The following is a 24,975-nucleotide window of genomic DNA, read 5'->3' on the forward strand; positions in this document are numbered from 1 at the left end:
CAATCTAGAATAAGTCTTGAGTCCACTCAGAGTTCAAGCGAGTCCCAAAATATGGCATCAACATCAAGATAAAATCCTTCAAATATTTTAATTAGAAAGAGATTTTACTTCGTGAGTTTAACAAAAACATGTATGATGTAGACATAATAATCAATGTAACAGGCTAAATCCTGAAATAAAACACAAAGCAACAGTTTGGATTCGTCAACTCACACGAGATACACAGTCTTGAGTGCCAGGCAGAAATATTTAATTCACATTTTTGGCTCTTTTTAGGCCCACTGAAGATTTCTGCCTTACTGTGGCAGGTCATATTGCACTGTTTACCTTTTCTGTTCTCTTAGACTGCAGTCTCAGAGTGGACTGTCTCTAGTCTCCACGTTTTATAGAGCCATCTGTCCGCATAGCAGGAAAATTCGTAGAGGAGAAATAGCTGGCCGATAAGTTAACGGTTCCTTCGTGGCTAAAACAAGTCACTGTCATCAATGTAACTGCTTGATTTTAGATTATAACATTAAAGATGATGCATAACATCAAAAGAAAATGTATTCCAACTCATGGGAAACAAAATGGCGTGTACAGTGATGTGCCGGACTGACTAGCGCGTCTCTTGCCGGGAGTCGAGTTCGGACCTGTGCATTGCAGTACGGTGCAGCCAAACGAATTCTTTGGAATGTGAAGCCCACTTGCTTGAAATCCGTGTCGTGGAGAGCTGGACTTGATGACAACGAGACGTGAGAGTTACAGACGTGAAGACAGTCTTCAAAGGGGAACACAGAAAAAATGTATTTTATTTAAATTAATATCTTGAACTTTGGCTACACGTATCAAACAATAATATACAGACGGCCGTGTGCACCAGTCAAATAAATAACTTTTTACAGGGACTCGGTACGTCGCAGTCACACTCACTCACGCGATGCTATGTACACTCGGTTACAAAACCTTCTGCTCCCAGGCAGTCTTTGCGCAGACTCAGGGGTGCATGCCCGACGCCGCTCCCAGGCGCTGGCCGTACAGCGAGTAGGGTGAGAAGTACGGCGGCAGGCCCGGGTGCGGGTGCAGGGGGAACCCCAGCGTCGAGGGGGGCAGCAGCGGCGGCTTGCTGTACGGGTGGTAGCGCGCCGTGGCCAGCGGGCTGAGCGGGGGCGTGGGGTAGGTGCGGTGGAACAGCGCCGGGGGGCTCAGCAGGGCGTCGCTCGCGGACCCCAGGCTCGTGTGCGTCCGCAGGTGCTGCAGCAGCTCCTCGGAGGACGCGAAGCGCTTCCCGCAGTAGGCGGCGTCGCCGGCGATCCAGCTGCACACGTAGGGCAGGTGCGACGCCGCCGCCAGGGCCGCGAGCTGCGCGTGCGCGTAGGCCGCCACGGCGCTCTGGTGGCCGGGCAGCAGCTTGCCGGCGGCGTGGTCGCACTGGGCGCAGCCCCCCGGACACGCGGAGCCCGCGCCCTTGGCGCCCTGCGCGGCCAGCAGGTGCGAGCTGAGCTGGCAGCCGCTGCAGTAGGGGTCCCTGCACACCGGCACCAGCGTGTCGGCTCCCGACGGCGTCTTCATGCGCGCGTACCCCACGTAGGGGCCGAGCCCCCCCGGCTTCAGGGGCTGGTGGGGCGCCAGGAGCGAGCCGGCCATCACGTCGACCGGGAAGTGCGGGGGGTAGCCCCCCAGGTAGCCGGGCTTGAAGGTGCCCAGAGGCACGTCCTTGAGGGCCGGATCCGACGCCGCGCTCGGCGGCAGCAGCCCCGCCGCGTAGCCCACCTTGGGGCTGGGCACCGTCCGCGAGGCCGACGTCACTTCCGCCGCCTTGCCAGAAGCCTCCTGCGCGGGGGCGGCCGCCGTGGCGGGGGTCTTGCGCCCCACGGTGGCGGGGGAGGAGCGCGGCGACGAGGCGCTGTGGTTGCTGCTGCAGCGCCCCGAGGTCGAGCCCGGCGTCGTGTTGCTGCTGCCCTTGTTGGGGGTGCGCACCCGGATCCCGGACGACGCCGAGCCGCCCCTCTCCTCGGGGCTGCCGGTCTTGTCCCGGCCGCAGGACTCGTACGGCTTGAAGCTGGACTTGACGACCACGTCGCACACGGAGTTGCTGCCCACGGACGACGCCGGCGACGCCTTCTCCCGAGGAGTCTCTGCCTTCCCGCTCTTCGCGGGCTTCTCCAAGGGCGGGATCAGCGGCTTGGAGCTGGGGGTGTCCGCCCCGATCTGGCTGCACGTCTGCGCCAGCAACGCCAGGGGACTCTTCTTCGCGTCCAGCTGCAACAACAACATTGCACAAACATTATAATGCACATTTAGTATTTCGTAAGTAGCAGAAGGTAGAAACTTTGGGGCTATACAGTGCGGGTAAAGAAGTTTAATTTTATGCAGTTTTCCTATCAGAATCTTCATTACGAAAATTCTGACAAAGTGACAAGGGACTCTCTTAAACAAGTTAATTCCATCTAATGAATTTTATAATGACAGTACACTATTGTTACTAGTAAATACGTGTTGTAACCGGTTGACATCAAACTATAATAAAAAGTAAAACAAATAATGTATTATACATTAGCCTTGAAATTATTGTTTATTTCAGTGTAATCACAAAGACCTCCTAGACCAGGGCTGGGCACATCACGTGATTCTGAGAAATGAGAGCTGTGTGCTTTAAAGATCGGTTGTTCCGAGCGCTGTGACGTATGCATACTATACGTCATTCAGTGTCGGTGCAGTGGTGACTCTGCGAACTTTGAGACGGAGCTTCCGCTCATACACTAAAGCGTCCCTCTACTCCCAATGCTTTTAATGTATCATGGGAGGAGGAGTTCTTTTACGTAGAGAGCAGTGGATTAGCAAAGTGTTTAATTTGTCATAAAACACTCCAACTTATTAAGAAGAGTATCTATTTGATATTTATATTGCATTATAAGTTATTATACATTTAGTAATATATAATTTTAAATTATACAAGTGTTATGTTATATCATAGTATAGTATATTACAGTTTATGATATATCATATCATATCATATATCATATCATATAAAGTTACATATTATGTTATGTTATGTTATATTACATTACATTGTATTGTATTATATCATATTATATTACATTATAATATATTTTATGCTCGACCATGCCGAAATGTAGTAATTATACACCTGGTAGCAGACCTTTAATGCATGTCATTAAAGTACACCTACTCATTAAAGGTCAGGTCTTTCAGCCAATGACGACTCAGGTTACAACTGTTCAGCCAATGACAGGTCACCTTTCTACCGTTATAAAACCGCAAGTATCGATTATTCTCGGATATGCAATCGAAAGAGAATTAGCGAAAAGTCACGGAGGCTGGAAATCCAATACTGTCGCAGAAGGTTATGTTCTGTTACTATAATAATTAGCGTTAATTGTAAATAATATTCAAATAAATTCAATTTGTCATCTCGTTTTTCAATGTCTAATTTTATTTCAATGTTATCTCTGTAGGTTCTTATGGCCTAGCAAGGTCAATGTGGACATCTGTTCCTCGGAAAAAATCAATACTTTCGCGTCTGCGCACATCTCACAATATACGGGACATTGCTCAAAAATTAATAATATCAAGTTATAAATATGGTCGAGCATAAAAAGTCGTATGAATCTCGCCTATAATGGTAATTAAGAAGCTCGTATGAAAATTATGAAATTCGCTTGCGCTCGTTTCATAAATATCCATACTCACTTCTTAATTACCTTCATTATAGGCTCGTTGCATAATGTACTAATATTACATTATATTATATTGTTGCAATCCTTTATTACATATGTTTATATTATTAACACCCTATCATTATGTAATTGTTAAAGCACTGTGCGTATGGGTTATGTAAATAAGCCTAATGATTTGTGTGTGTGCGTAGAGCGAAGTTTATTCCATTAAATTAATAAGAGTGTTATAAATTCTGTACTGTACAATGGATTGATGTAATATCCTTATAAACTATTATGTACTGACAGACTGAATGACTAGAACAACCGTGGCTCTTGTTACATTAATGCAGGGAAGGTAGCTGTAATGCGAGTCCGCCACTGCGAGAGCGTTCTGCTCTGGCTTGCCTTGAGGAGCGAGAGCAGCTCTGGCGGGCTAAATGGAGCCGCTCTCATGCCCGGGCCTGTCCTAGACATTACGGATTCATCGATTGTAACTGATCTTCCACAAACCCCACGTCTCATAGCCGCTGCTAAGCGGTAAGGCACCTGCTGATTTCTATAAACGTCCATCAATAACAGACATATTCGTACGTAGCACTAAGCCCGTCAACACGACGCACAGGTCGTGAGATTGTCCGTTGCAATCAACGAGTTAGATACTATAGAGAGGCTGAAGACCTCTGATAAGCGCTCCCTGCGGAGGCCAACAGTACTATGGATCGTTCCCTAAAAAACATGGCGGTCTATAGTACCTCCAGCCTCCGCAAGGAGTGCTTATCAAAGGTACACTGCAACGAGTTGGTACATGTATTATATTTTTCAGATACATCAATATTTAATTTAAACATTTCGCTATAGGTTTTGTAAAAAGCTGATTTATAAATGAAAAAGTAATAATTAAGACTTTAAAATTTCCAAAAATGTCTCATTCCCTCGGATTTAAATGCAATGTACCGTAAATCATAATATTCGTTGCTGGATAATTAAACCCTCTCAATACAGGTACCATTGCCCCAGAGAATTATAAGATAAGACGGACTGAGCATAAGCGAAGTATCTGTATTAATAAGTTTGTACCATCAAGAGTTTAGTATTTATTGTGTTTATAAGGGCTTACTCCAATTTTCTTTTTATTAATGCGTAGGGCTCTTTTTGTTAACAAAGAGGAAAGTTAGCACTTGCATCACACACAATTTGTCATTATTGTTGGAAATAATGTAAGAACAGTTTTATTCTGCAAAAGCCTCTGCCTAGTTGCGAGACACGTGTGAGATCAATATTTGTTTCAAATTATATTAGACTACATGATGTCTCCATCACGCGACAATATTTGTTTCAAATTATATTAGACTACATGATGTCTCCATCACGCGAAAAGAAGTGTAGCTAGCTGTGGCTCCTGTTGTTTCTGATAACAATGTTAATCGTAAGTATCTTATCGTTTCAATAAATGTGGTGAGTTATGATCACGAGTAACTTTCTATTAGTGTCATTCTTTAATTATTATGTTGCATGCTAAGAGGTTATTTGTAGTTTTAATAATTGCAGTTTTCAAAAGTTCTCTGTGTTAATTCCAATTTCAAATTAATTTTTCTCAATAACTTAATTACTGGATATTTTTTTTAATTTTCGCCACTACCTTTCCTATATTTTACTCCTATTAGTTACATACGTCGTCTCTCTTGAAATCACCTGGTGAGCACTGAATTTCGTATTAGGTTAGATTAGCTGTAATGTAATTAAATTTGTGACGAAGTCAAAAAATTATTTATTTTCCTTCTGCCGATTAAATTCATCCGTCTTTAGGTGCTTTGCTTTGGTAGCATCGAGTATAGCTTGTCATTTAATATCTGGGCTATATTTAGTGAAACTAATAAAACATAGGCCTACAGCTGTTATAAAACGTAAAGTTTTGTGTGTATTTTATTTTTTACTTATTAACATAGTCTTAATATGTAACTCAATTCACAATAATACTAACTTCATCACAGTCATTTCCTACAACATCCAAGCCACGCCCCTTTGTTTTGACTAACCGAAACATGGCGGACCAATGTTCAATTGTCTTCAACTTTCTGAGGTCTTTGTCCTCTCTATAGTATCTAACTCGTTGGTTGCAATGAACATCATCAACCTGCTTGTCATGAAGACTTTGCAGTGATTCACGGTAACAGAGTGAGCATGCGCATACCGATTGATAATAGGTTCGTTCCAACAGTCAGGAACCGTCCGCAACCATCGTGAGCATGCGCAGTACAGAAAAAGCTTTCCAACACAATCCGAACCGGAAACATGTACTGCAGTCAGGCGTTCCAGCAAGCTTTTGACACGGGTTCGGAACGGTCAGAAATAGTCCGTGGATTGAGGCATGTACGGAAGAGTACGCGAGACGCGCATGCGCATAAGCTCACCAACGTCTCCTAGATACCGAAGAAAGACATGACCGACCGTTCACATCATTGAGGTTAAAGATGAAAAGTGACAGTACAGACGAATAATAAAACTAGAGATTTAATTTAAATTTTCGCCAAAAAGAAAGGGAATGGAAATTATTTGGGTATTGAAACAGTTAATTACAATTTCAACATGCAGCTTTGATTAAAAATATAATAAATAACATACATTAATAATTAAAAAAAGAACTATTTTTAGATGAGAGTCCCCCAGTACACGACGTTGAATTATCGGAATTCTTGCCTTCCATATTTTGTCATCTTTTTATAGAAAATGATCGAAATTCTATTTTCTGCAATTAGAATTAGCTGCGAAACGATAATAATAATAAGCTTCCCGTTCTTAGCAAAGATGATCACAGTTATAGCATCTCTGGATTTAGTACATAACGATCCGCGAAAGCGTTCCAACAGCGTCCAGTCCAGTTTCAATCCCATAGCAGATGCTCAACTAGCGCATGCGCATAAGATGGTACAGGAACCGCACATGAACTGATCCATGAACCGCTTGTTGGAACCAAGCCCCTACAGTCTCGGCTGCGCGGAACGAGGAAACCGGGGCAAATTGAACGCTGCGCTTGCCGCCATGATGATGGAGAGCAGACGCATCATAGCAGTACGTAAATCGCGCAATTTAACTCTGTGATGATCTAAATTTGACAGATTATGTCCATTTTCGACGTTTAACGTAAAATTAGGACGAAAAAAATATATTCAAAGTTTCATTGATATGGGTCAGAGCATTAAAGGAAAGAAAATACGTACGCAGCAATTGATAGAAAACATGCTCATACATTCATAAATAGGCCTACGCAATACACATTATAGAATGTATAATTTTACTTTAATCAGCATATTCTTAGGTTTCAGAGAATGGAAAATTATATTAACATACATTACTCTTAGATCACAAGACGTAAATACATGCACCTTGATTACACAAGTTCTTATTATAATCAAATTCTTAAATGAAATAAATATGTGATGTTGTTAAGTTTTTACAGAATCGAAAATTATATTACCGGTACTTTTAGACCACAGGACATAAGTAACCACGCAAAATGTAATGCGCAAAGGTAGCAAAATTACATCGCATTTATAAGTAATTCTTCAATTAATAAAGGGAATGCTATCAATTATAAAAAATAGCCTACCTGTATCTAATACATTGCAAATAATAGGTAACATGAGGACCTAAAAACTAAACATAATCACATTATGTAAAAAAACATACTTTTTATGAGTGGATTTCTTTACATGATATATTGTTATTTTAAATAAATATATATCATTGCTTGCGGAGTGATAGTACGTAATTTTATGCACATATGTTATATCAATAAGATGATATTCCTTGCTTTTTTAATAATATATATCCGGCAAAATATAAACGGATTATTTGTATGTGAACTATATGCATTTATAACCCCCCAGTGAAAAATAATGCACTAGGAATATCTGCAAAAACAAAACAACAACAAAAATTGCTGTGCAAATGACAGCATAGACCTCTCACAAATATAAAGTAATTTTAAATAAGCACTTTAACCCAATTTGAAAAGCCAACATACCCCTTGATTCTTGAAAGGGGGGGGGGTAGGTAAATGCTGCGGCAGATGACTTAAAAATTGACACATTAAAATGTAAGATATTATAATAGGCCTTCATATAAATTAGGTAACTATTTACATTTATAACTACAATGAAAGATAATATTGGGAATGCCTGCAAAACAAATTCATGTGCAATTGACAATATAGATACCCCAAAAAAACCATTTTAAATAAAAAGATAACAACACAGGGCTACCTCTAAATTCTTGCAAGGATGGTTTCTAAGAGATGCTGCCAGATGACGTAGAGATTAACAATTACATTACGATTTAATTTATGTTATAATACTCATAGGTTTTTATTTACATTTACAATCCGAATGAAAAATAGATCTGGGAAATCCTGACAAGAGTGGAATAAATAAAAACTACATAGAAAAAATGAACGGTAACTAAGAAGTAACACAAAAAATGCACATGATAATATAGTTACATGCCTATCGATTCATGAAGAGGATGGATTTTGTTAGATGCTGCCTGACAATTGTTCTATGTAAATTAACGTTGTAAGATCTTGCTGTGTGATGGCATCTAATTTTAGTGTACATTTCAACTGTTAAAGATACAATTCTTAGATGTGATTGTCAGGAAACTCGTTTTCTAATACATGTTACTGCAGTTCAGGGAATATTTCATTTAGGCCTATGTTTATCTGTTCTAGAATAGTTCTCTTTATCTTTAGACCTACAGGACCTTTAAGTGGCATGCCATTTGTTTCCTTTAACAACTGTCTAATGCAACTTTCACATAATCTACAAATCTTTACGATGTCTGCTGATGGAATTGCCAAACCCCCATTGTCTTTTCTTAATAAAAACGCTATGTGTTTGAGGGATTTGTTGCTATACAGTGATTCCTCACATTGATGACAATGCTGTTTCTACCTATTTCATGGCGGCGTGAACATGCGCAGACAGGTTTCAATTTTGGACAGCACACCAGCGCTCCGTGTGAGTCTAGTATACTATATAACGTCTTTGGTTGGAACGAACCTATTGGATACTTTCCAAATGTTTTCCTACCGCAGCGACAGCTAGCTGTAGGCTATCAGTGGAGGCTCACGACCCACAGTTTCCCACCACTAAGTCAACGTCATTAGTAACTAGCTAACAAGTCGCAGTTGTACAAAACAAGGAGCGCTTGGTATGGAATACTTCTAATGAAAAAGAAGTCCCCACTACAAGACACAGGCACTAAATCTCCTCGCTGAAGAGTCTGAATCATTCAGTAGCTGGATTCCAGACGTTCCGAAATGTTCGACTACAAGAAATGGCGCTCGGCGAGGGAATTAATATAATTGAACTATAAATTAGCCTGTCGGGCTCGCTGATAAATAACGCCGCGGTGCGCAGTCAGCCATATTTAAATACGTATGACACGATTATAATCCAACCACGACTATTTCATGGCAGCGAAGTTTGGACTTTTCAAAAACAAGACTTGTCAAGACTAGACACACGAGAGATGAGTTCTCAGAAGAACAGCTGTACGCCAGCATCACCATGGCAACGCGTACCGCAAAACACGGCATTCCTCTGTGACTGGCATCTCAGTCCTGTTGTGGAGGAAATCAAGCCAGTGACGAAAACGTTTCACTCACTGTGACGCTATTACACCCAACTTACTTAATCGTAGGGTGCTGCACTGCAGAGTGGCACTTCCTCCCAGAAGAGTGGCTGTTGTGGTGCCTAACTATAACCGAAAAGAAAATGTCTCTGAAACATTTGACAGAAGGCATTAACTTGTTAACCGAAACGGATCATCAGGTCTTCTGGCCTAACAGTCAAGTACAGGGACATCATTTTATTTTTACTTCAATTTTTATTGTACCTGACTTTTTGAATGTACTTCACTCCCACCCCTTCTACAAATGGAGTTCAACCGTCCTCTACACAGATCCAAGACCGCATATACAGTCATAGTAGCCTTACGGTCATAGTAAACAGTACGTTCCAAAAATATGTTCGCGTTTTCCAGTGATAAAAGAGCTTTCAATATTGAATCATTTTCCATTTGCCTACGTCGCATCCCGGTTTCCCCCACCTGCTTCTATTCGCCTCTCTGTAAATGCCAGTGGCTGGGATGCCTTAGCTCTTTTCTGAGAACATTAATTTCTGTTAGGAATTGGACGTCTACGTAATATTATACCCATACAACTGTTTAAAATAACTTAAACAAAAAGGCCTCGTTAAGTAATTAACTATCACGTGATTTCCTCCCTTTCTGCGACGCTGCGACGTAACCACTTGGACGGACAGTAGATAGCAGGTCTGAGTAATTTTATCTTTTCGGATCGGGCAGAAGTGAAGATTGAATTTACAGTACGTAAGGTACTCTTTTATAGAGTAGGTACAGAATTATTTCAACATGACTTACTGATACGAAGTACGAACCTGGTAATTGGAATTACGTACAATAGTCTATAGTGCGATAATATGCACATTAGAACTGAAGCCTGTATCGAAATGAACGGCCACCATTTTCAAAAATGTGTGTTTAAATATCCATTTTATTATTATTTTTCAATTTAACTTTATTCTCTATAGTGTACGCTAATATGCTGTAGACAGTACAATATACACTCCAGTCCACACCTGTGGAGTAACGGTTAGCGCGTCTAGCCGCGAAACCAGGGTTCGATTCCCGGTCGGGGCAAGTTACCTGTTTTTTTTCCGGGGTTTTCCCTCAACCCAATATGAGCTGGGTAACTTTCGGTGTTGGACCCCGGACTCATTTCACCGGCATTATCACCTTCATCTCATTCAGATGCTAAATAACCTAAGCTGTTGATAAAGCGTCGTAAAATAACCTACTAAAAGAAATATATACACTGCATAATGAATACGTGCACATGGATAGCTCAGTTCGTGAGTAAAAATACTCATTGTTAATACTGTACTGTATTTTGATTAAACAAAAACCTAATGAAAATGATCAAACTCAAAATCGCGATATTTCCTAGTTTACGTAAATGGATGAACTACGTTTCTTCCCTCCTATACCTAGTAAAGTGATTTGTTTGTATATTACGCCAGTATCATCGAACGCCAGTTGTGGAAGGGGGTAGCAAACGGTGTTTCCGGTTCTTAATCGTTGATCCAAAGGTATAGCCAGGTTAATATTAGAAATGTTAGTAAAAATAAAATGATGTCCCTGTACAAAAAAGTCAAAGTTAGGTTAATGATGCTTTATTTATTTCTTTTTTTAACTTGGTTATTTAACGACGCTGTATCAACTACGAGGTTATATAGCGTCGATGAAATTGGTGATAGCGAAATTATATTTGGCACGATGAAGTCGAGGATTCGCCATAGGCATGGGCTACGCCACGCCAGTAGCTATATTTCTTTCCTTGTTTCTTATTTCTTAGTCAGAATTTAAAATGAGCTCAAATGCAAGGGTCCACAATATGCGTCCCTCTGTACTTTTAAGTTGTCATTTACGGTTGAAACCTGATACTGAGGAATAAGGTACCAAGGCTCTCGTAGGTTATGCTCTTTCAATGTAGACTACAGTTCTGGTCACAGAATGTCGAACGGCTGACAATTACCACGCCTATATGTACTGTACATCCACAACACAGTTTCACTTATGACTAGTATTCATCCACACTATGAGCACATTCCACTTAATCAAGGACATCTGCCACGCCAGCTTAGGACGAGCCTGTTCGCATCTCGTCTATCAGTGGGAACAATCTGTTTCAGAGGTGCACGCACCCTGGCGTGTCGTCACACGCATTGCGTTCGATAAAACGCAGCTTAGCAAATCACGCAAATCTATTAGCATCACAACAAAACTGGAAGCTGGGTGCAAAGGAAGTCCCCCACTCAAAAGTTGTGAAATTCTAGGTGATGAAAGATAGCGTTGCTTGGAATAAAGAATTAAATAAATAAATACATCATTTGGAATATGTTCCAGGAATAATTACAGTTGAAATATCCAATATACGTTGTCTATTATCGCGTACAGCTACCTTTCTTTTCCTGCCCTTACGTCATGACCAGGCTTCAAGATTCTGGATCCGATACAATAAGTTTACTGTGCATGCGCTATAGATTGTTGACTCGCTGCAGGTAGATAGAGATGTGTTGAGGTAACAACGTTGCTATTTGGAGTAGAGTACGGTAGTATGGGGAAAAACACACATATGTACATTCTGAAAGTAAATATACATTACACAATGATAATGTCAAAAGAATGTGAAAAGCATTTATTCTCCTGTCTTTTATAAGCATTTGTGTTTAATTATACACAGTGTTAATGGTGGAAATAAACATGTAGCAATTTTTTTTTTCATTTATCCTATTGGTTGTCTTTAGGAAGTGCAGTTACAGTACCGAATTGCAATGTACTACAAGATACATTCTCAGGTCTCAAACGTAAATCTTTTTCGGCTGTCTGCCAAAGTTTGTACTGTAGAAAGCTGCGCTCTACGTCGCATGACGTGATAGGAGCAAAACGAAGAAACCTAACATCATTGCAGTCTCTAAGAGACAGTCCTTTATTCTCGGGTGACTCTTATCCACTAATTTGCTGTTTATGTTACACAATTTTCCATATCCGTTATTTTTACATAAAATTGATTTCCACTTCTGTTTTACACGTTCAGTAACCGGTGTACTTGGTGTCTCATTAATTCTCTGCATTATTTTCTAAATTAATTTGAGGACTTCCGGCATCTCTTGCTCTGACTTTTCTAACCGTGTAATAGTTTCAGACACAGTTTGTATGAAAACCTAATTATTCGTCAGAACCTTCAAATCCAGAGCGTTTTTCTTTGCGTATTTGTTGGCATTCATTCTACAGTACCCCCACTGTACGCTTTACCACTATACTCAGTACGCCGTTATGCGGATTTCCCACTGAACTGCTCTATTGGATCCGAAGTCTCGAAGCCTGGTCATGACTCTGGAGGGGATTATGTTTTGATGGTCGAATCTACAAGAAGACAAGTTAGGTGTTAGTAACCTTAAGATTGCAATTAACTCTTCTGAATAATGAAGAAACCCGGTTTTACCCTTTATTAGCAGATAAATTTGTACTTTAGGTAATGAAAGGGGTGGAGAGGACTCTTTGGACAGAAAGTAGTAAATCTGTTAAGTGGCCGTCCAAAGAAGTCAGCGATGAGGAACAAGTCTATACGAGGGTCATCTTTCACACTCGTCTTGCTACCGTTACTACAGTGTTTTTATAATTTTAAAACTGTAGATATAGTATGTTGATCAATGTTGTGATTGGTGAAAAAAGAAGTTTCTAAGCCACTTTTTCGAAAAGAAACAGACAATTCAATAGCACAACTTTAGTCATCTACTGACGGAACATCTTGCTTCGTTATTGTAAAGAGGTTCCTTACTTACTGGCTTTTAAGGAACCCGGAGGTTCATTTCCGCCCTCACATAAGCCCGCCATTGGTCCCTATCCTGAGCAAGAGTAATCCAGTCTCTATCAACATACCCCACCTCCCTCAAATCCATTTTAATATTATCTTCCCATCTACGTCTCGGCCTCCCCAAAGGTCTTTTTCCCTCCGGCCTCCCAACTAACACTCTATATGCATTTCTGGATTCGCCCATACGTGCTACATGTCCTGGCCATCTCAAACGTCTGGATTTTATGTTCCTAATTATGTCAGGTGAAGAATACAATGCGTGCAGTTCTGTGTTGTGTAACTTTCTCCATTCTCCTGTAACTTCATCCCTCTTAGCCCCAAATATTTTCCTAAGAACCTTATTCTCAAACACCCTTCTCTGTTCCTCTCTCAAAGTGAGAGTCCAAGTTTCACAACCATACAGAACAACCGGTAATATAACTGTTTTATAAATTCTAACTTTCAGATTTTTGGACAGAAGACTAGATGACAAAAGCTTCTTAACCGAATAATAACACGCATTTCCCATATTTATTCTGCATTTAATTTCCTCCCAAGTATCATTTATATTTGTTACTGTTGCTCCAAGATATTTGAATTTTTCCACCTCTTCGAAGGATAAATCTCCAATTTTTACAGTTCCATTTCGTACAATATTCTGGTCACGAGACATAATCATACACTTTGTCTTTTCGGGATTTACTTCCAACCCTATCGCTTTACTTGCTTCAACTAGAATTTCCGCGTTTTCCCTAATCGTTTGTGGATTTTCTCCTAACATATTCACGTCATCCGCATAGACAAGAAGCTGATGTAACCCGTTCAATTCCAAACCCTCTCTGTTATCCTGAACATTCCTAATGGCATATTCTAGAGCGAAGTTAAAAAGTAAAGGTGATAGTGCATCTTCCTGCTTTAGCCCGCAGTGAATTGGAAAAGCATCAGATAGAAACTGGCCTATACGGACTCTGCTGTAAGTTTCACTAAGACACATTTTAATTAATCGAACTAGTTTCTTGGGAATACCAAATTCAATAAGAATATTAGACGAATTAAAACAGCACCAAATGTAAATGCATGTGACACTGCACTTTAAATAACATAGTTCTTAAATCACCGCGTCCAATTCGCAACTTCATCAAACAAGTCTCGTATTTTGTTCACCTGTGTCTGTAATTTGTGTTTGTCTTTTTATTTGTTACAATAAAATTTTCCTTCGAAGACAGTAAGTTTCAACGAGTGCAGTACCAAGACGGTCAGCCTAAATACAGATGTCGGAGGCGCAGATTGGGTTCTAGCAAGGAACATGATTTTTGAGAGAGATACAGGCAATATTTTCTAAACTATTGATCAAAAATAAAGCGCTGCATTCCTAATTTAGTCAGTCGTGCAGTTAGTCACTACTGCCACGAAGCCATTCTGTGGTTCGCATGGACGATAAGGCAACCTCAACATTGTGTGAAAAGTTGAGGCTCGCACAACAAAAAACGAGAACAGGAAGGTGGCTCCATCTCGTAGATAAGTGACAATCGCTTTGCTTTGTGCAAAACAAGTGACGACACCTGTCCGCGGGCCATTGTAGAACAGTGAGTGACTGTCGCCAGGTTCAGGCCGTGACGTGGAAAACTGCTCAACTGCCTTTTACTGAGCTACTTGATAGTAAATATGTGCATCTCAAGTTAGGGGCTTGAGTTCGAATCCCATATCATTCAACTCTAACAGTATCAGAAGCGCAATGAATTATCTCACCCTCGGAGTGGGGTGCGGCACCTCACTCACATAGCAAAGCAATTCACATTTATGACTACAGGCTTTCCTCCGAAGAAGCTTCATTTATCAAATGCAGAGGACATTAAATTTAATCTCCGCGTATTTCGGCGCTTGTAGCAGGATGTTCCACATGGAATGCATTCGTCACAATGTGAAGGAGTCATTATTATTATTATTATTATTATTATTATTATTATTATTATTATTATTATTATTATTATTATTACTTACTTACTGGCTATTAAGGAAACCGGAGGTTCATTGCCGCCCTCACATAAGCCCGCCATTGGTCCCTATCCTGAGCAAGATTAATCCAGTCTCTATCATCATATCCCACCTCCCTCAAATCCATTTTAATATTATCTTCCCATCTACGTCTCGGCCTCCCTAAAGGTCTTTTTCCCTCCGGCCTCCCAACTAACACTCTATATGCATTTCTGGATTCGCCCATACGTGCTACATGCACTGCCCATCTCAAACGTCTGAATTTAATGTTCCTAATTATGTCACGTGAAGAATACAATGCGTGCAGTTCTGTGTTGTGTAACTTTCTCCATTCTCCTGTAACTTCATCCTCTTAGTCCCAAATATTTTCCTAAGCACCTTATTCTCAAACACCCCTAATCTCTGTTCCTCTCTCAAAGTGAGAGTCCAAGTTTCACAACCATAAAGAACAACCGATAATATAACTGTTTTATAAATTCTAACTTTCAGATTTTTCGATAGCAGACCGGATGATAAAAGCTTCTCAACCGAATAATAACAGGCATTTTCCGTAATTATTCTGTGTTTAATTTCCTCCCGAGTGTCGTTTATATTTGTTACTGTTGCTCCAAGATATTTGAATTTTTACCTCTTCGAAGGATAAATCTCCAATTTTTATATTTCCATTTCGTACAATATTCTCGTCACGAGACATAATCATATACTTTGTCTTTTCGGGATTTACTTCCAACCCTATCGTTTTACATGCTTCAAGTAGAATTTCCGCGTTTTCCCTAATCGTTTGTGGATTTTCTCCTAACATATTTACGTCATCCGCATAAACAAGAAGCTGATGTAACCCGTTCAATTCCAAACCCTCTCTGTTATCCTGGACTTTCCTAATGGCATACTCTAGAGCAAAGTTAAAAAGTAAAGGTGATAGTGCATCTCCTTGCTTTAGCCCACAGTGAATTGGAAACACATTTGACAGAAACTGACCTATACGAACTCTGTTGTACGTTTCACTGAGACACATTTTAATTAATCGAACTAGTTTCTTAGGAATACCAAATTCAATAAGAATATCATATAAAACTTCTCTCTTAACCGAGTCATATGCCTTTTTGAAATCTATGAATAACTGATACACTGTACCCTTATACTCCCACAAGATAGTGTCTTTATTATTATTATTATTATTATTATTATTATTATTATTATTATTATTATTATTATTATTCAGTATTCACAAGTTCCAGTGTTAACTTTGCTGCTAAATTTCGTTTCATAAAATTTTACAGACATGCAAACCTGATGGCTCTCAGCTTTGGCTCGAACCTGTCGTCGTGAAGTTTACAGAGCATACTCTGCCCGTCCTTTGTACTCATAATTTGGAGATTGTGTACTTCATTACATGGCGTGATAAGTCGAAGTCCTTATGGCAGTGAAAGAAATGCAAACCCACATGACATCGTTGATTGAACTTATTAATTTGCTTCGTTTAGTTTCTTTTCCTCACTGTTACATTCAAACCACAGAATACAATACTTCAACAACAGAATGTAACAGACTTCAGTGTCCTTCATGGGGCTGGAGTGCACAATGATATAAGCCTCATTATGTTATCTTAATTTTGCATAAATCACTCAACTGCTGCCAACTCACTGGATTTCCCTACATTGTTGCGACACCCATAACGTGTTTAAACGAATGTTCAGCGTGCACGTATGAGTTGCTTTCTCTTTGCATCAAGTTGCGTTGCTCTATTCTAAGTAATACATAATAATAGAGCCTTATTTAAGAAATAAAACACAAAATAATGTGAAACTCGCATTGAAGATGGAGACGATAAGTCCTGTTAGAATTTAACCGCAGATTCATGCACAGCGATCTTCCGGCAGCGACTCTGTGCTGCACGCCTCTCGTAATTAGACCAATTCCGGGAAGTCCGGCACTTCGCGGTCACGAAAACAATGGACGAGCAATCAGAGTCATCGCGTGTCGCCAATATCGGATTTGTACGTCAACAAATGCAGAGTGGCATGGGACTCGAACCTGCTGAGAATCGAACCCAAACACTTCAATGAGAATCAGCAATCTGGCTGGCGATGGATATGGAAGTGCACAACGAAGTCCGCACCAACTACAAGGGGTCTGTTCAAACAAGTTTCCTGTGCAATAGACCTGCCTTTGGGCTATAGAGCTGTCTAACTAATTGCAGATATTAGGAATATGCCACAAATTAACCCAGATAAGACTGACGTCCTATATATAGGACGGAACGTTTTATTTTTTTAACATTGCTGTGTAAGATTTTCATAGTCGGCAATCATGATACCATAATCCTTATGTGTTATAAATTGCCTCCAATTTTGTTTCTTAAATTTAGTCTGTCATAGTCATTGTTATTAACATATTTGTGTGAAACGTCCGGTGTCCTATATATAGGACGTCAGTCTTATCTGGGTTAAACTAATTATATACTAATGCATAAAATAATACAATTTAAAGCAAAATTACACTAAAATAAGTACGGAATATGTATGATAAGAACTTTCTTGTGTTAAATTTTAACGTACCTTGTTAACATGTTTCGAATAATAGAATAATTGAAGAATAATAGGAAAGAAACAGAACTGATTTTAAAATGTTTCCTCTCTACCTAGAATAATAACAGAGAATTGATTTTACATCATCTCTTCTCCATCCAGAAAATTAGCAGAGAAATAACTGATTTCACAATGACTTCTCTGTACCCAGAAGAATAGCACACAAACAATTGATTGCAGTCTCCTCTCTACTCAGAATAGAAGAGAAACATCTGATTTCACAACGTCTCCTCTCTACCCAGAAGAATGACGGAGAAGCAACTCATTTCACTACTTCTCCCCTCTACCCAGAAGAGTAGCAGAGAAAAAGAACTGACTTCACGTCTCGTCTCTACCCAGAAGAATGACGGAGAAGCAACTGATTTCACTATCTCTCCCCTCCACCCAGAAGAGTAGCAGAGAAAAAGAACTCACTTCACTTCTCCTCTCTACCCAGAAGAAAAGCAGAGAAACAAATGATTTCATGTTTCCTCTGTACCCAAAATAAAAGGAAAGAAATGGAACTGATTTCAAAATGTCTCCTCTCTACCCAGAACAATAGAAGAGAATCAGATCTGATTTCACAACGTCTCCTCTCTACCCAGAACAATAGAAGAGAATCAGATCTTTTTTCACAACGTCTCCTGTCTACCCAGAACAATAGAAGAGAATCAGATCTGATTTCACAACGTCTCCTGTCTACCCAGAACAATAGAAGAGAATCAGATCTGATTTCACAACGTCTCCTGTCTACCCAGAACAATAGAAGAGAATCAGATCTGATTTCACAACGTCTCCTGTCTACCCAGAACAATAGAAGAGAATCAGATTTGATTTCACAACGTCTCCTCTCTACCCAGAACAATAGAAGAGAATCAGATCTGATTTCACAACGTCTCCTGTCTACCCAGAACAATAGAAGAGAATCAGATCTGATTTCACAACGTCTCCTCTCTACCCAGAAGAAAAGCAGAGAAACAAATGATTTCATGTTTCCTCTGTACCCAAACTAAAAGGAAAGAAATAGAACTGATTTCACAACATCTTCTCTCTATCAAGGAGAATGGTAGAGACACTGCACTGGTTTCTTACTGGTCCGAAGAATGCTAGAGAGGCAACAGTGATCCCGTAATCTCTCCTCTCTACCCAGAAGAACGGTAGGGACACAGCACTGACTTCGTCCCGTCTTTGAATGTGCTCATTCTGTAAAAGCCTAACTCAAAATGTCAGGGCCAACTTCGCACTGAAACCTGTAATAGCTGAGTTGATTTCCATACCTGATCGATAAAATAAATCAACTTCTCAAATTAAAGCTCCGTGTAATCTATATTTTCAATATCAATTATAAAGCAGCATTTGTGTCTGCTGAGACGTTGCGAAACGTAAATCACGCTTAATGCTTGCTCAATCAAGCAACACTTCTTGCCCTGTAATAAGTGCAACATGGCTACATCGGTTAGTGCTGCCACTGGCGATTTTCACTACTTTTTCTTTTTCCTTTTATACTTTTCCAAGTAAGCCCGCTGCGACACCCAACTGTAATGACGGCATGATCAACATTAATAATAATAATAATAATAATAATAATAATAATAATAATAATAATAATAATAATAATTTTAAGAGGTCACCATCATTGTCATCGCCTTGTTTTTCGTCTTTTATTACTGCTTTATTCTTTATCATTAACAGAAGTTCTCGTCACTGGAATGAGAAACAGAACTCGTGTACCCGAATGGTAAAGCGATGAAGAAAATATTTATCACAAAAGCTGATCAGGAAAAAGAGCGGAGTCCTTGCGAAAAAGAGCGGAGTCCTTGCAGATGCAGAAAAACAAATCTTGATTATACATCATGACTACACTAGATCACTGAGAAATATAATTTATGGTGATCACTTTCACGTGTTAGTATTGAACTAAGTTTATAGATACCTACAGAACTTTGAAGTTGGTTCCTACTAAGCTGAAACCAACCAACTATGTATTTATAAACTGAGTTCAAGCGTCATCATAAATTATACTCCTCAAATCTTGATTATTTGCATTCCTTTAGACTTGATAGCTAATGTTAAAACGACAATATTGTCTAGCCTGAAGACCGAGTAGCGCCGCTCGACAGGTCTGCCAACTGACAAGAAATGAGATTTGACGTTCAGTGTCAGAATAGTCTTCGATATTATTCATCAAGAGAACGAAAAACAAGTGGCAGCACTGACGAAGTATATTATAGTGAGTTACTTTAGGACTGGCTTCTCATGTCTGCAAGGATTACGAACCACCCAAATAGCAGGACTCCGCGACCATGTGGTTAGCACAAGGGACGCACCAAATTGCAATGTCTCCACTTTCTTCACGGCTGGGTTACAAGCTGTGCCCGCCACGCACCGCTTACCACATCTGACCTTCCAAGTTCAAGCTTAGAGTTCCTTTAACGGCCATAAACATGCGACTTGACTTGATTGGAATTCGCCATTCACATTTCAACAAGCCATTGCTTGGCTGTTGTAAATAACCCTTCATTACATATTTAATAGTGATATCAATCTATGTACTATTTTCACAACGTCAAAGCTAGATCTAATTTCAGATAGCGGTTGAGTGAAATATTGATTGCAATGAAGTGAGCGACTTGCTGAATATTGTAACAGTCGGTTACGCAATACATGTCGACACTATGTTCAGCAACATGACGACATTTGTCCAACAACTTCGAGGGTCGCCTAAGACCTTCCGTCTGCTCCTGGCCAATTTCTCTCACCTCTGGCTTGTTCTTCGCTGTATCGGATGTTATTTCACCACTCAACTCACATTTTGCTTCTTTCTGCCGATCGCCTCTTTCTTCTTGCCCGTTGTAATCTGCACATTATTTTCTTAATATCGAAATGTCACAAGACGGTAGATGGACGCCCTTACGTATCTTTTCTATGCACGATTCGATTTATTAGTCTTCTTTTAACGTCCGAGAAGTGAACCTTTCTAAACACTCAGGGTGCTATTCATAGACATTTCGCAGCACGCGCTATGAGCGTACTAAGCTAGCCCCGGCTATCCACTGGTTACTTGTACAGAATTCAAATCATATTCTATCGCTAACACTGGTTTATGAATACGAAAAACGCTGATAATCCACCGAAAGCCCGCGCTAAAAATGTCTATGAATACGGCCCTCAAAGACTTCTGGTTCCTCAACCGTATCCATCATCTTCAACCAGTTCAAGCTCTGGACCTACTGATCCGTTGCGGTCTGTATGGTTTCATGTCATCAGAGTCTTCCTATAGATCGTCTTCCAAAGGGTGATAACCAGGCTTCGAGACTTCGGACCCAATAGAGCAGTTCAGTGGGAAATCCGCATAACGGCGTACTGAGTATAGTGGTAAAGCGTACAGTGGGTGAGGGTACTGTAGAATGAATGCCAACAAATACCTACGCAAAGGAAAACGCTCTGGATTTGAAGGTTCTGATGAATAATTTGGTTTTCATACAAACTGTGTCTGAAACTATTTCACGGGTAGAAAAGTCAGAGCAAGAGATGCCGGAAGCCCTCAAATTAATTTAGAAAATGATACAGAGAATTAATGAGATATCAAGTACACCGGTTACTGAACGTGTAAAACAGAAGTGGAAATCAATTTTATGTCAAAATAACGGATATGGAACACTGTGTAACATAAACAGCAAATTAGTGGACATAGAATCACCCGAGAATAAAGGACTGTCTCTTAGAGACTGCAATGATGTTAGGTTTTTTCGTTTTGCTCCTATCACGTCATACGACGTAGAGCGTAGCTTTCCACAGTACAAACTTTGGCAGATAACCGAAAAAGATTTACGTTTGAGACACTGAGAATGTATCTTGTAGTAGGTACATTGCAATTCGGTACTGTAACTGCACTTCCTAAAGACGACCAATAGGATAAATGAAACAAATTAAAATTGCTACGTGCTTATTTCCACCATTAACACTGTGTATAATTAAACACAAATGCTTATAAAAGACAGGAGAATAAATGCTTTTTGACATTCTTTTGACATTATCATTGTGTAATGTATATTTACTTTCAGAATGTACGTATGTGTGTTTCCCCATACTACCGTACTCTACTCTAAGTAGCAACGTTGTTACCTCAACACATCTCTATCTACCTGCAGCGAGTCAACAACCTATAGTGCATGCACAGTAAACTTAATTGTATCGGGTCCAAAGTCTCGAAGCCTGGTGATAACCTATGGCTGTTTTTGGTCATCTGCTCTCTACATGGCTTTTCCAGCCACCTCTGTATTCACGTAGGAAATCAGTCACAGGTTTAATTTCCAATTCTTCCAAAATACCTTAATTTTTTTTTTCAATCCAAAACTGTAGGCCTATATCCTGCTCTTTTTCTCGTGACTCTCACTTCACCAGCTGTTATTCTCTGGATATCCCCCTTCGTCATTGTCCAGGCTTCAGATCTATAGGCTAGAGTAGTTCTTGCGAAAATATTGTACATTTTTAATGTACGGCGCTGTACCAGAGTGGGTTTAAAAATGAATTAATAACTTCTATGACGTATACATTTCATATTTTGTTAAGGCTTTCCTTGCTTGTATGAGACATTATGGCCTCAGTATTTAACTTGTTCTAAAATTTTGACATCAATGCAAATTTTGCTTCGTACAGGACATTTGTTATGGAATGTCGTTATTTTATATTTTTCCACAGACATTTCCATATTAAAATATTTTACAATATTAATTTTAAAATGTGTTGATATCTGAAAATCATCCTCTGTGGTGACTCAACAATTAAAGCAGTTACTGAATTTAAGTACGTTGATTTTCCGAACAGGAAGAAATTTTGAAAGAGATATGACCATACAGAGTGTACCAAGAATAGTCACAAGTAAAGTCGCGTTTTCACATCCCGGGGACTGCAATCTGATAACAGAAACCAACACGCATGCAGCTGCTTCATGTCATTCGGTGTTTATTTTTTTCCTACCTTCTAGTGTAAATTTCTGTCTTGCACTATAATCTTACCCTTTAACACTTTTGCTCTTCAACAATATCGATTAATTATTATTAAATGAAATCAAAGTCTAAAACATTTAATCAAGTTCACCTTTCTCCGGAAACAATAAACTTTATGTTATATCAAGGGATTATTCAAAATAATTGTCCACCGCTGCGGAGCAATGGTTAGCATGTCTAACCGTTAAACGAGCGGGCCCGGGCTCAAATCCTGGTTGGGACAAGTTACCTAGTTGAAGTTTTATCTGGAGTTTTCTCTCAACCAATTAAGAGCAAATGCTGGGTAACTTTCGACGCTGAACTCATTTCGCTGGCATTATCACCTTCATATCACACAAACTAGACTCCCATCTCAGTTGAAAAAGCGTTGTAAAATAAGAAGTTCGTGTTTGTCCTCTTAACATTCGTCAAGGGAAAGAAAGACTCGATGTCAGGGAATGAAGTTACGCTTCGCCATTCAACAAAGCAGCGAGCAGAAGGGAACTCCTAGCTATGCACAGCGACGGTTTGCATTGCTTCCCATTATTCGTTAATTTCATTGGCTGTCAATTCTATTATCATAAAATGATTAAATGATGTTTGTGGTAGTCGGATTTCCAAAAAGCTGCAAAAAGCAAAGCTAGCCAGATTTCTTTGAATCTCTGGACTAGTTCCTGACAATTTTATTTTATTTTATTTTTTATTTTATTTGGTTATTTTACGACGCTGTATCAACATCTAGGTTATTTGGCGTCTGAATGAAATGAAGGTGATAATGCCGGTGAAATGAGTCCGGGGTCCAGCACCGGAAGTTGCCCAGCATTTGCTCGTATTGGGTTGAGGGAAAACCCCGGAAAAACCTCAACCAGGTAACTTGCCCCGACCGGGAATCGAACCCAGGCCACCTGGTTTCGCGGCCAGATGCGCTGACCGTTACTCCACAGGTGTGGAGCAATTTTATTTTCATTGCAAAATGTTTCATAATATGTCCCAGAATATTTTTGTCCTCGTAAAATGCACAGGAAACGGATCCAAGACACCTTTGTTTCTGTCACTCAGTCCAAGTTATCTTCCGCCACATCCACCGGTATGTGACTGAATAACACGAATCCTATTTCTTAGAATGTCCACACTGTGGTCACGTCCGAATGTCAAAACGTTTGCGATAACCTGACTGTAGGTTTGCTACACTTTCAATTTTATTGTTTCGCTGCTCTACAGCGTATGACTTGACAGCGATTGATGAAAAATGGATCTTCACAAGTCCTATACTATTATGAAAGAAAGGAATAAAAACCCGAATTCATACTTGGCATAGAAAGAAACCCAGGAAACATATTTCGGTCATTATGGTGGAGGTAGTTATCACGAACACAGAAAACAGAACGAGAAAAAATGGAGTTGGATGTCGGCCTGCGTGTAATGGGGCGATGGGGTGCATTTGCAAGTCCGTTTGTTGCACTCGCAAGTAATCACATTACAGTAATAGCAACGCGTGCGGTGAAAATGACACAAAAATCGAAATGTCTCCCACAGGCCGGGCTTCCATTCCAGATCCAACGCAAAAAAAAAAAAAAAAAGAAAAAAAAAAAGAACGCAGCCACAACTCATTTCTGAACGTTCTGCCCTGCACAACCACGCACAATTACTGAAGGTGGAGAAGCTCACCCTTCCAGGAATCGAATCCTGGTCCTCATATAACCTATCCTATCAAGTCTCTCCACTCCCCTTCACGTCATCTGGCCTTAACGGAGAGAATCTTTCCCCATATTTCATAAGGTTTCCATTCCCTTTTTAAGGTCTCTTATTTCAGCTGTGTAGACTGTTTTTAGTTCGTTACATGTATAGTCCGAGTCTTTTTACTTCTTACCCTAACATATAAAGACACTGGAAAAGATTAAAAAAACGGGCTCTCAAGTGTTGTCGGAAAAATTCACCATTAAAATGGGACACACTCACGGAGAGGAGAACACGAATTCGATTATGCGCACTGTTCAAAACATACAGAGGTGAGCCTGCCTGGAGAGAAATAAAAAATAGGTTGCAGCCGCCAAATTACTCTTCAAGGAACGACCACTCATATAAATTGAGGGAAAGAAGACAGAGGACGGACACTGGAAAGTTTTCTTTTCTCAATCGTACTATCAGGGACTGGAATGTTTTACCTGCAGACTTACTAAAGGCTTTACCAATAACCAAAAATGTATTTAAAAATAGGCTTAAGGACTTTACTAATAGACGGTAATTATACACAGTATTTAAAGGGTGTAAATGATATTTTGTTATTGAAGTGTTATATCAGTAAGAATTATGTTGTGTCAGTGAAG

General features: G+C 39.9%; 1 protein-coding gene across 1 annotated transcript in view; it reads right to left on the reverse strand.

The window, feature by feature from the left end:
* Positions 1–499: 499 nt before the first annotated feature.
* The window catches only part of LOC138712620 (zinc finger protein Elbow-like), a 94,077-nt gene continuing 69,601 nt past the window's right edge, over positions 500–24,975 (reverse strand). The window contains exon 2 of the mRNA XM_069844590.1: positions 500–2,241. Coding sequence (XP_069700691.1) covers positions 976–2,241 — 1,266 coding nt within the window. The 3' untranslated portion in view covers positions 500–975. The remainder of the gene's footprint in view (positions 2,242–24,975) is intronic.

The sequence above is a fragment of the Periplaneta americana genome, chromosome 13 (assembly GCF_040183065.1).
Source record: "Periplaneta americana isolate PAMFEO1 chromosome 13, P.americana_PAMFEO1_priV1, whole genome shotgun sequence".
NCBI lineage: Eukaryota > Metazoa > Arthropoda > Insecta > Blattodea > Blattidae > Periplaneta > Periplaneta americana.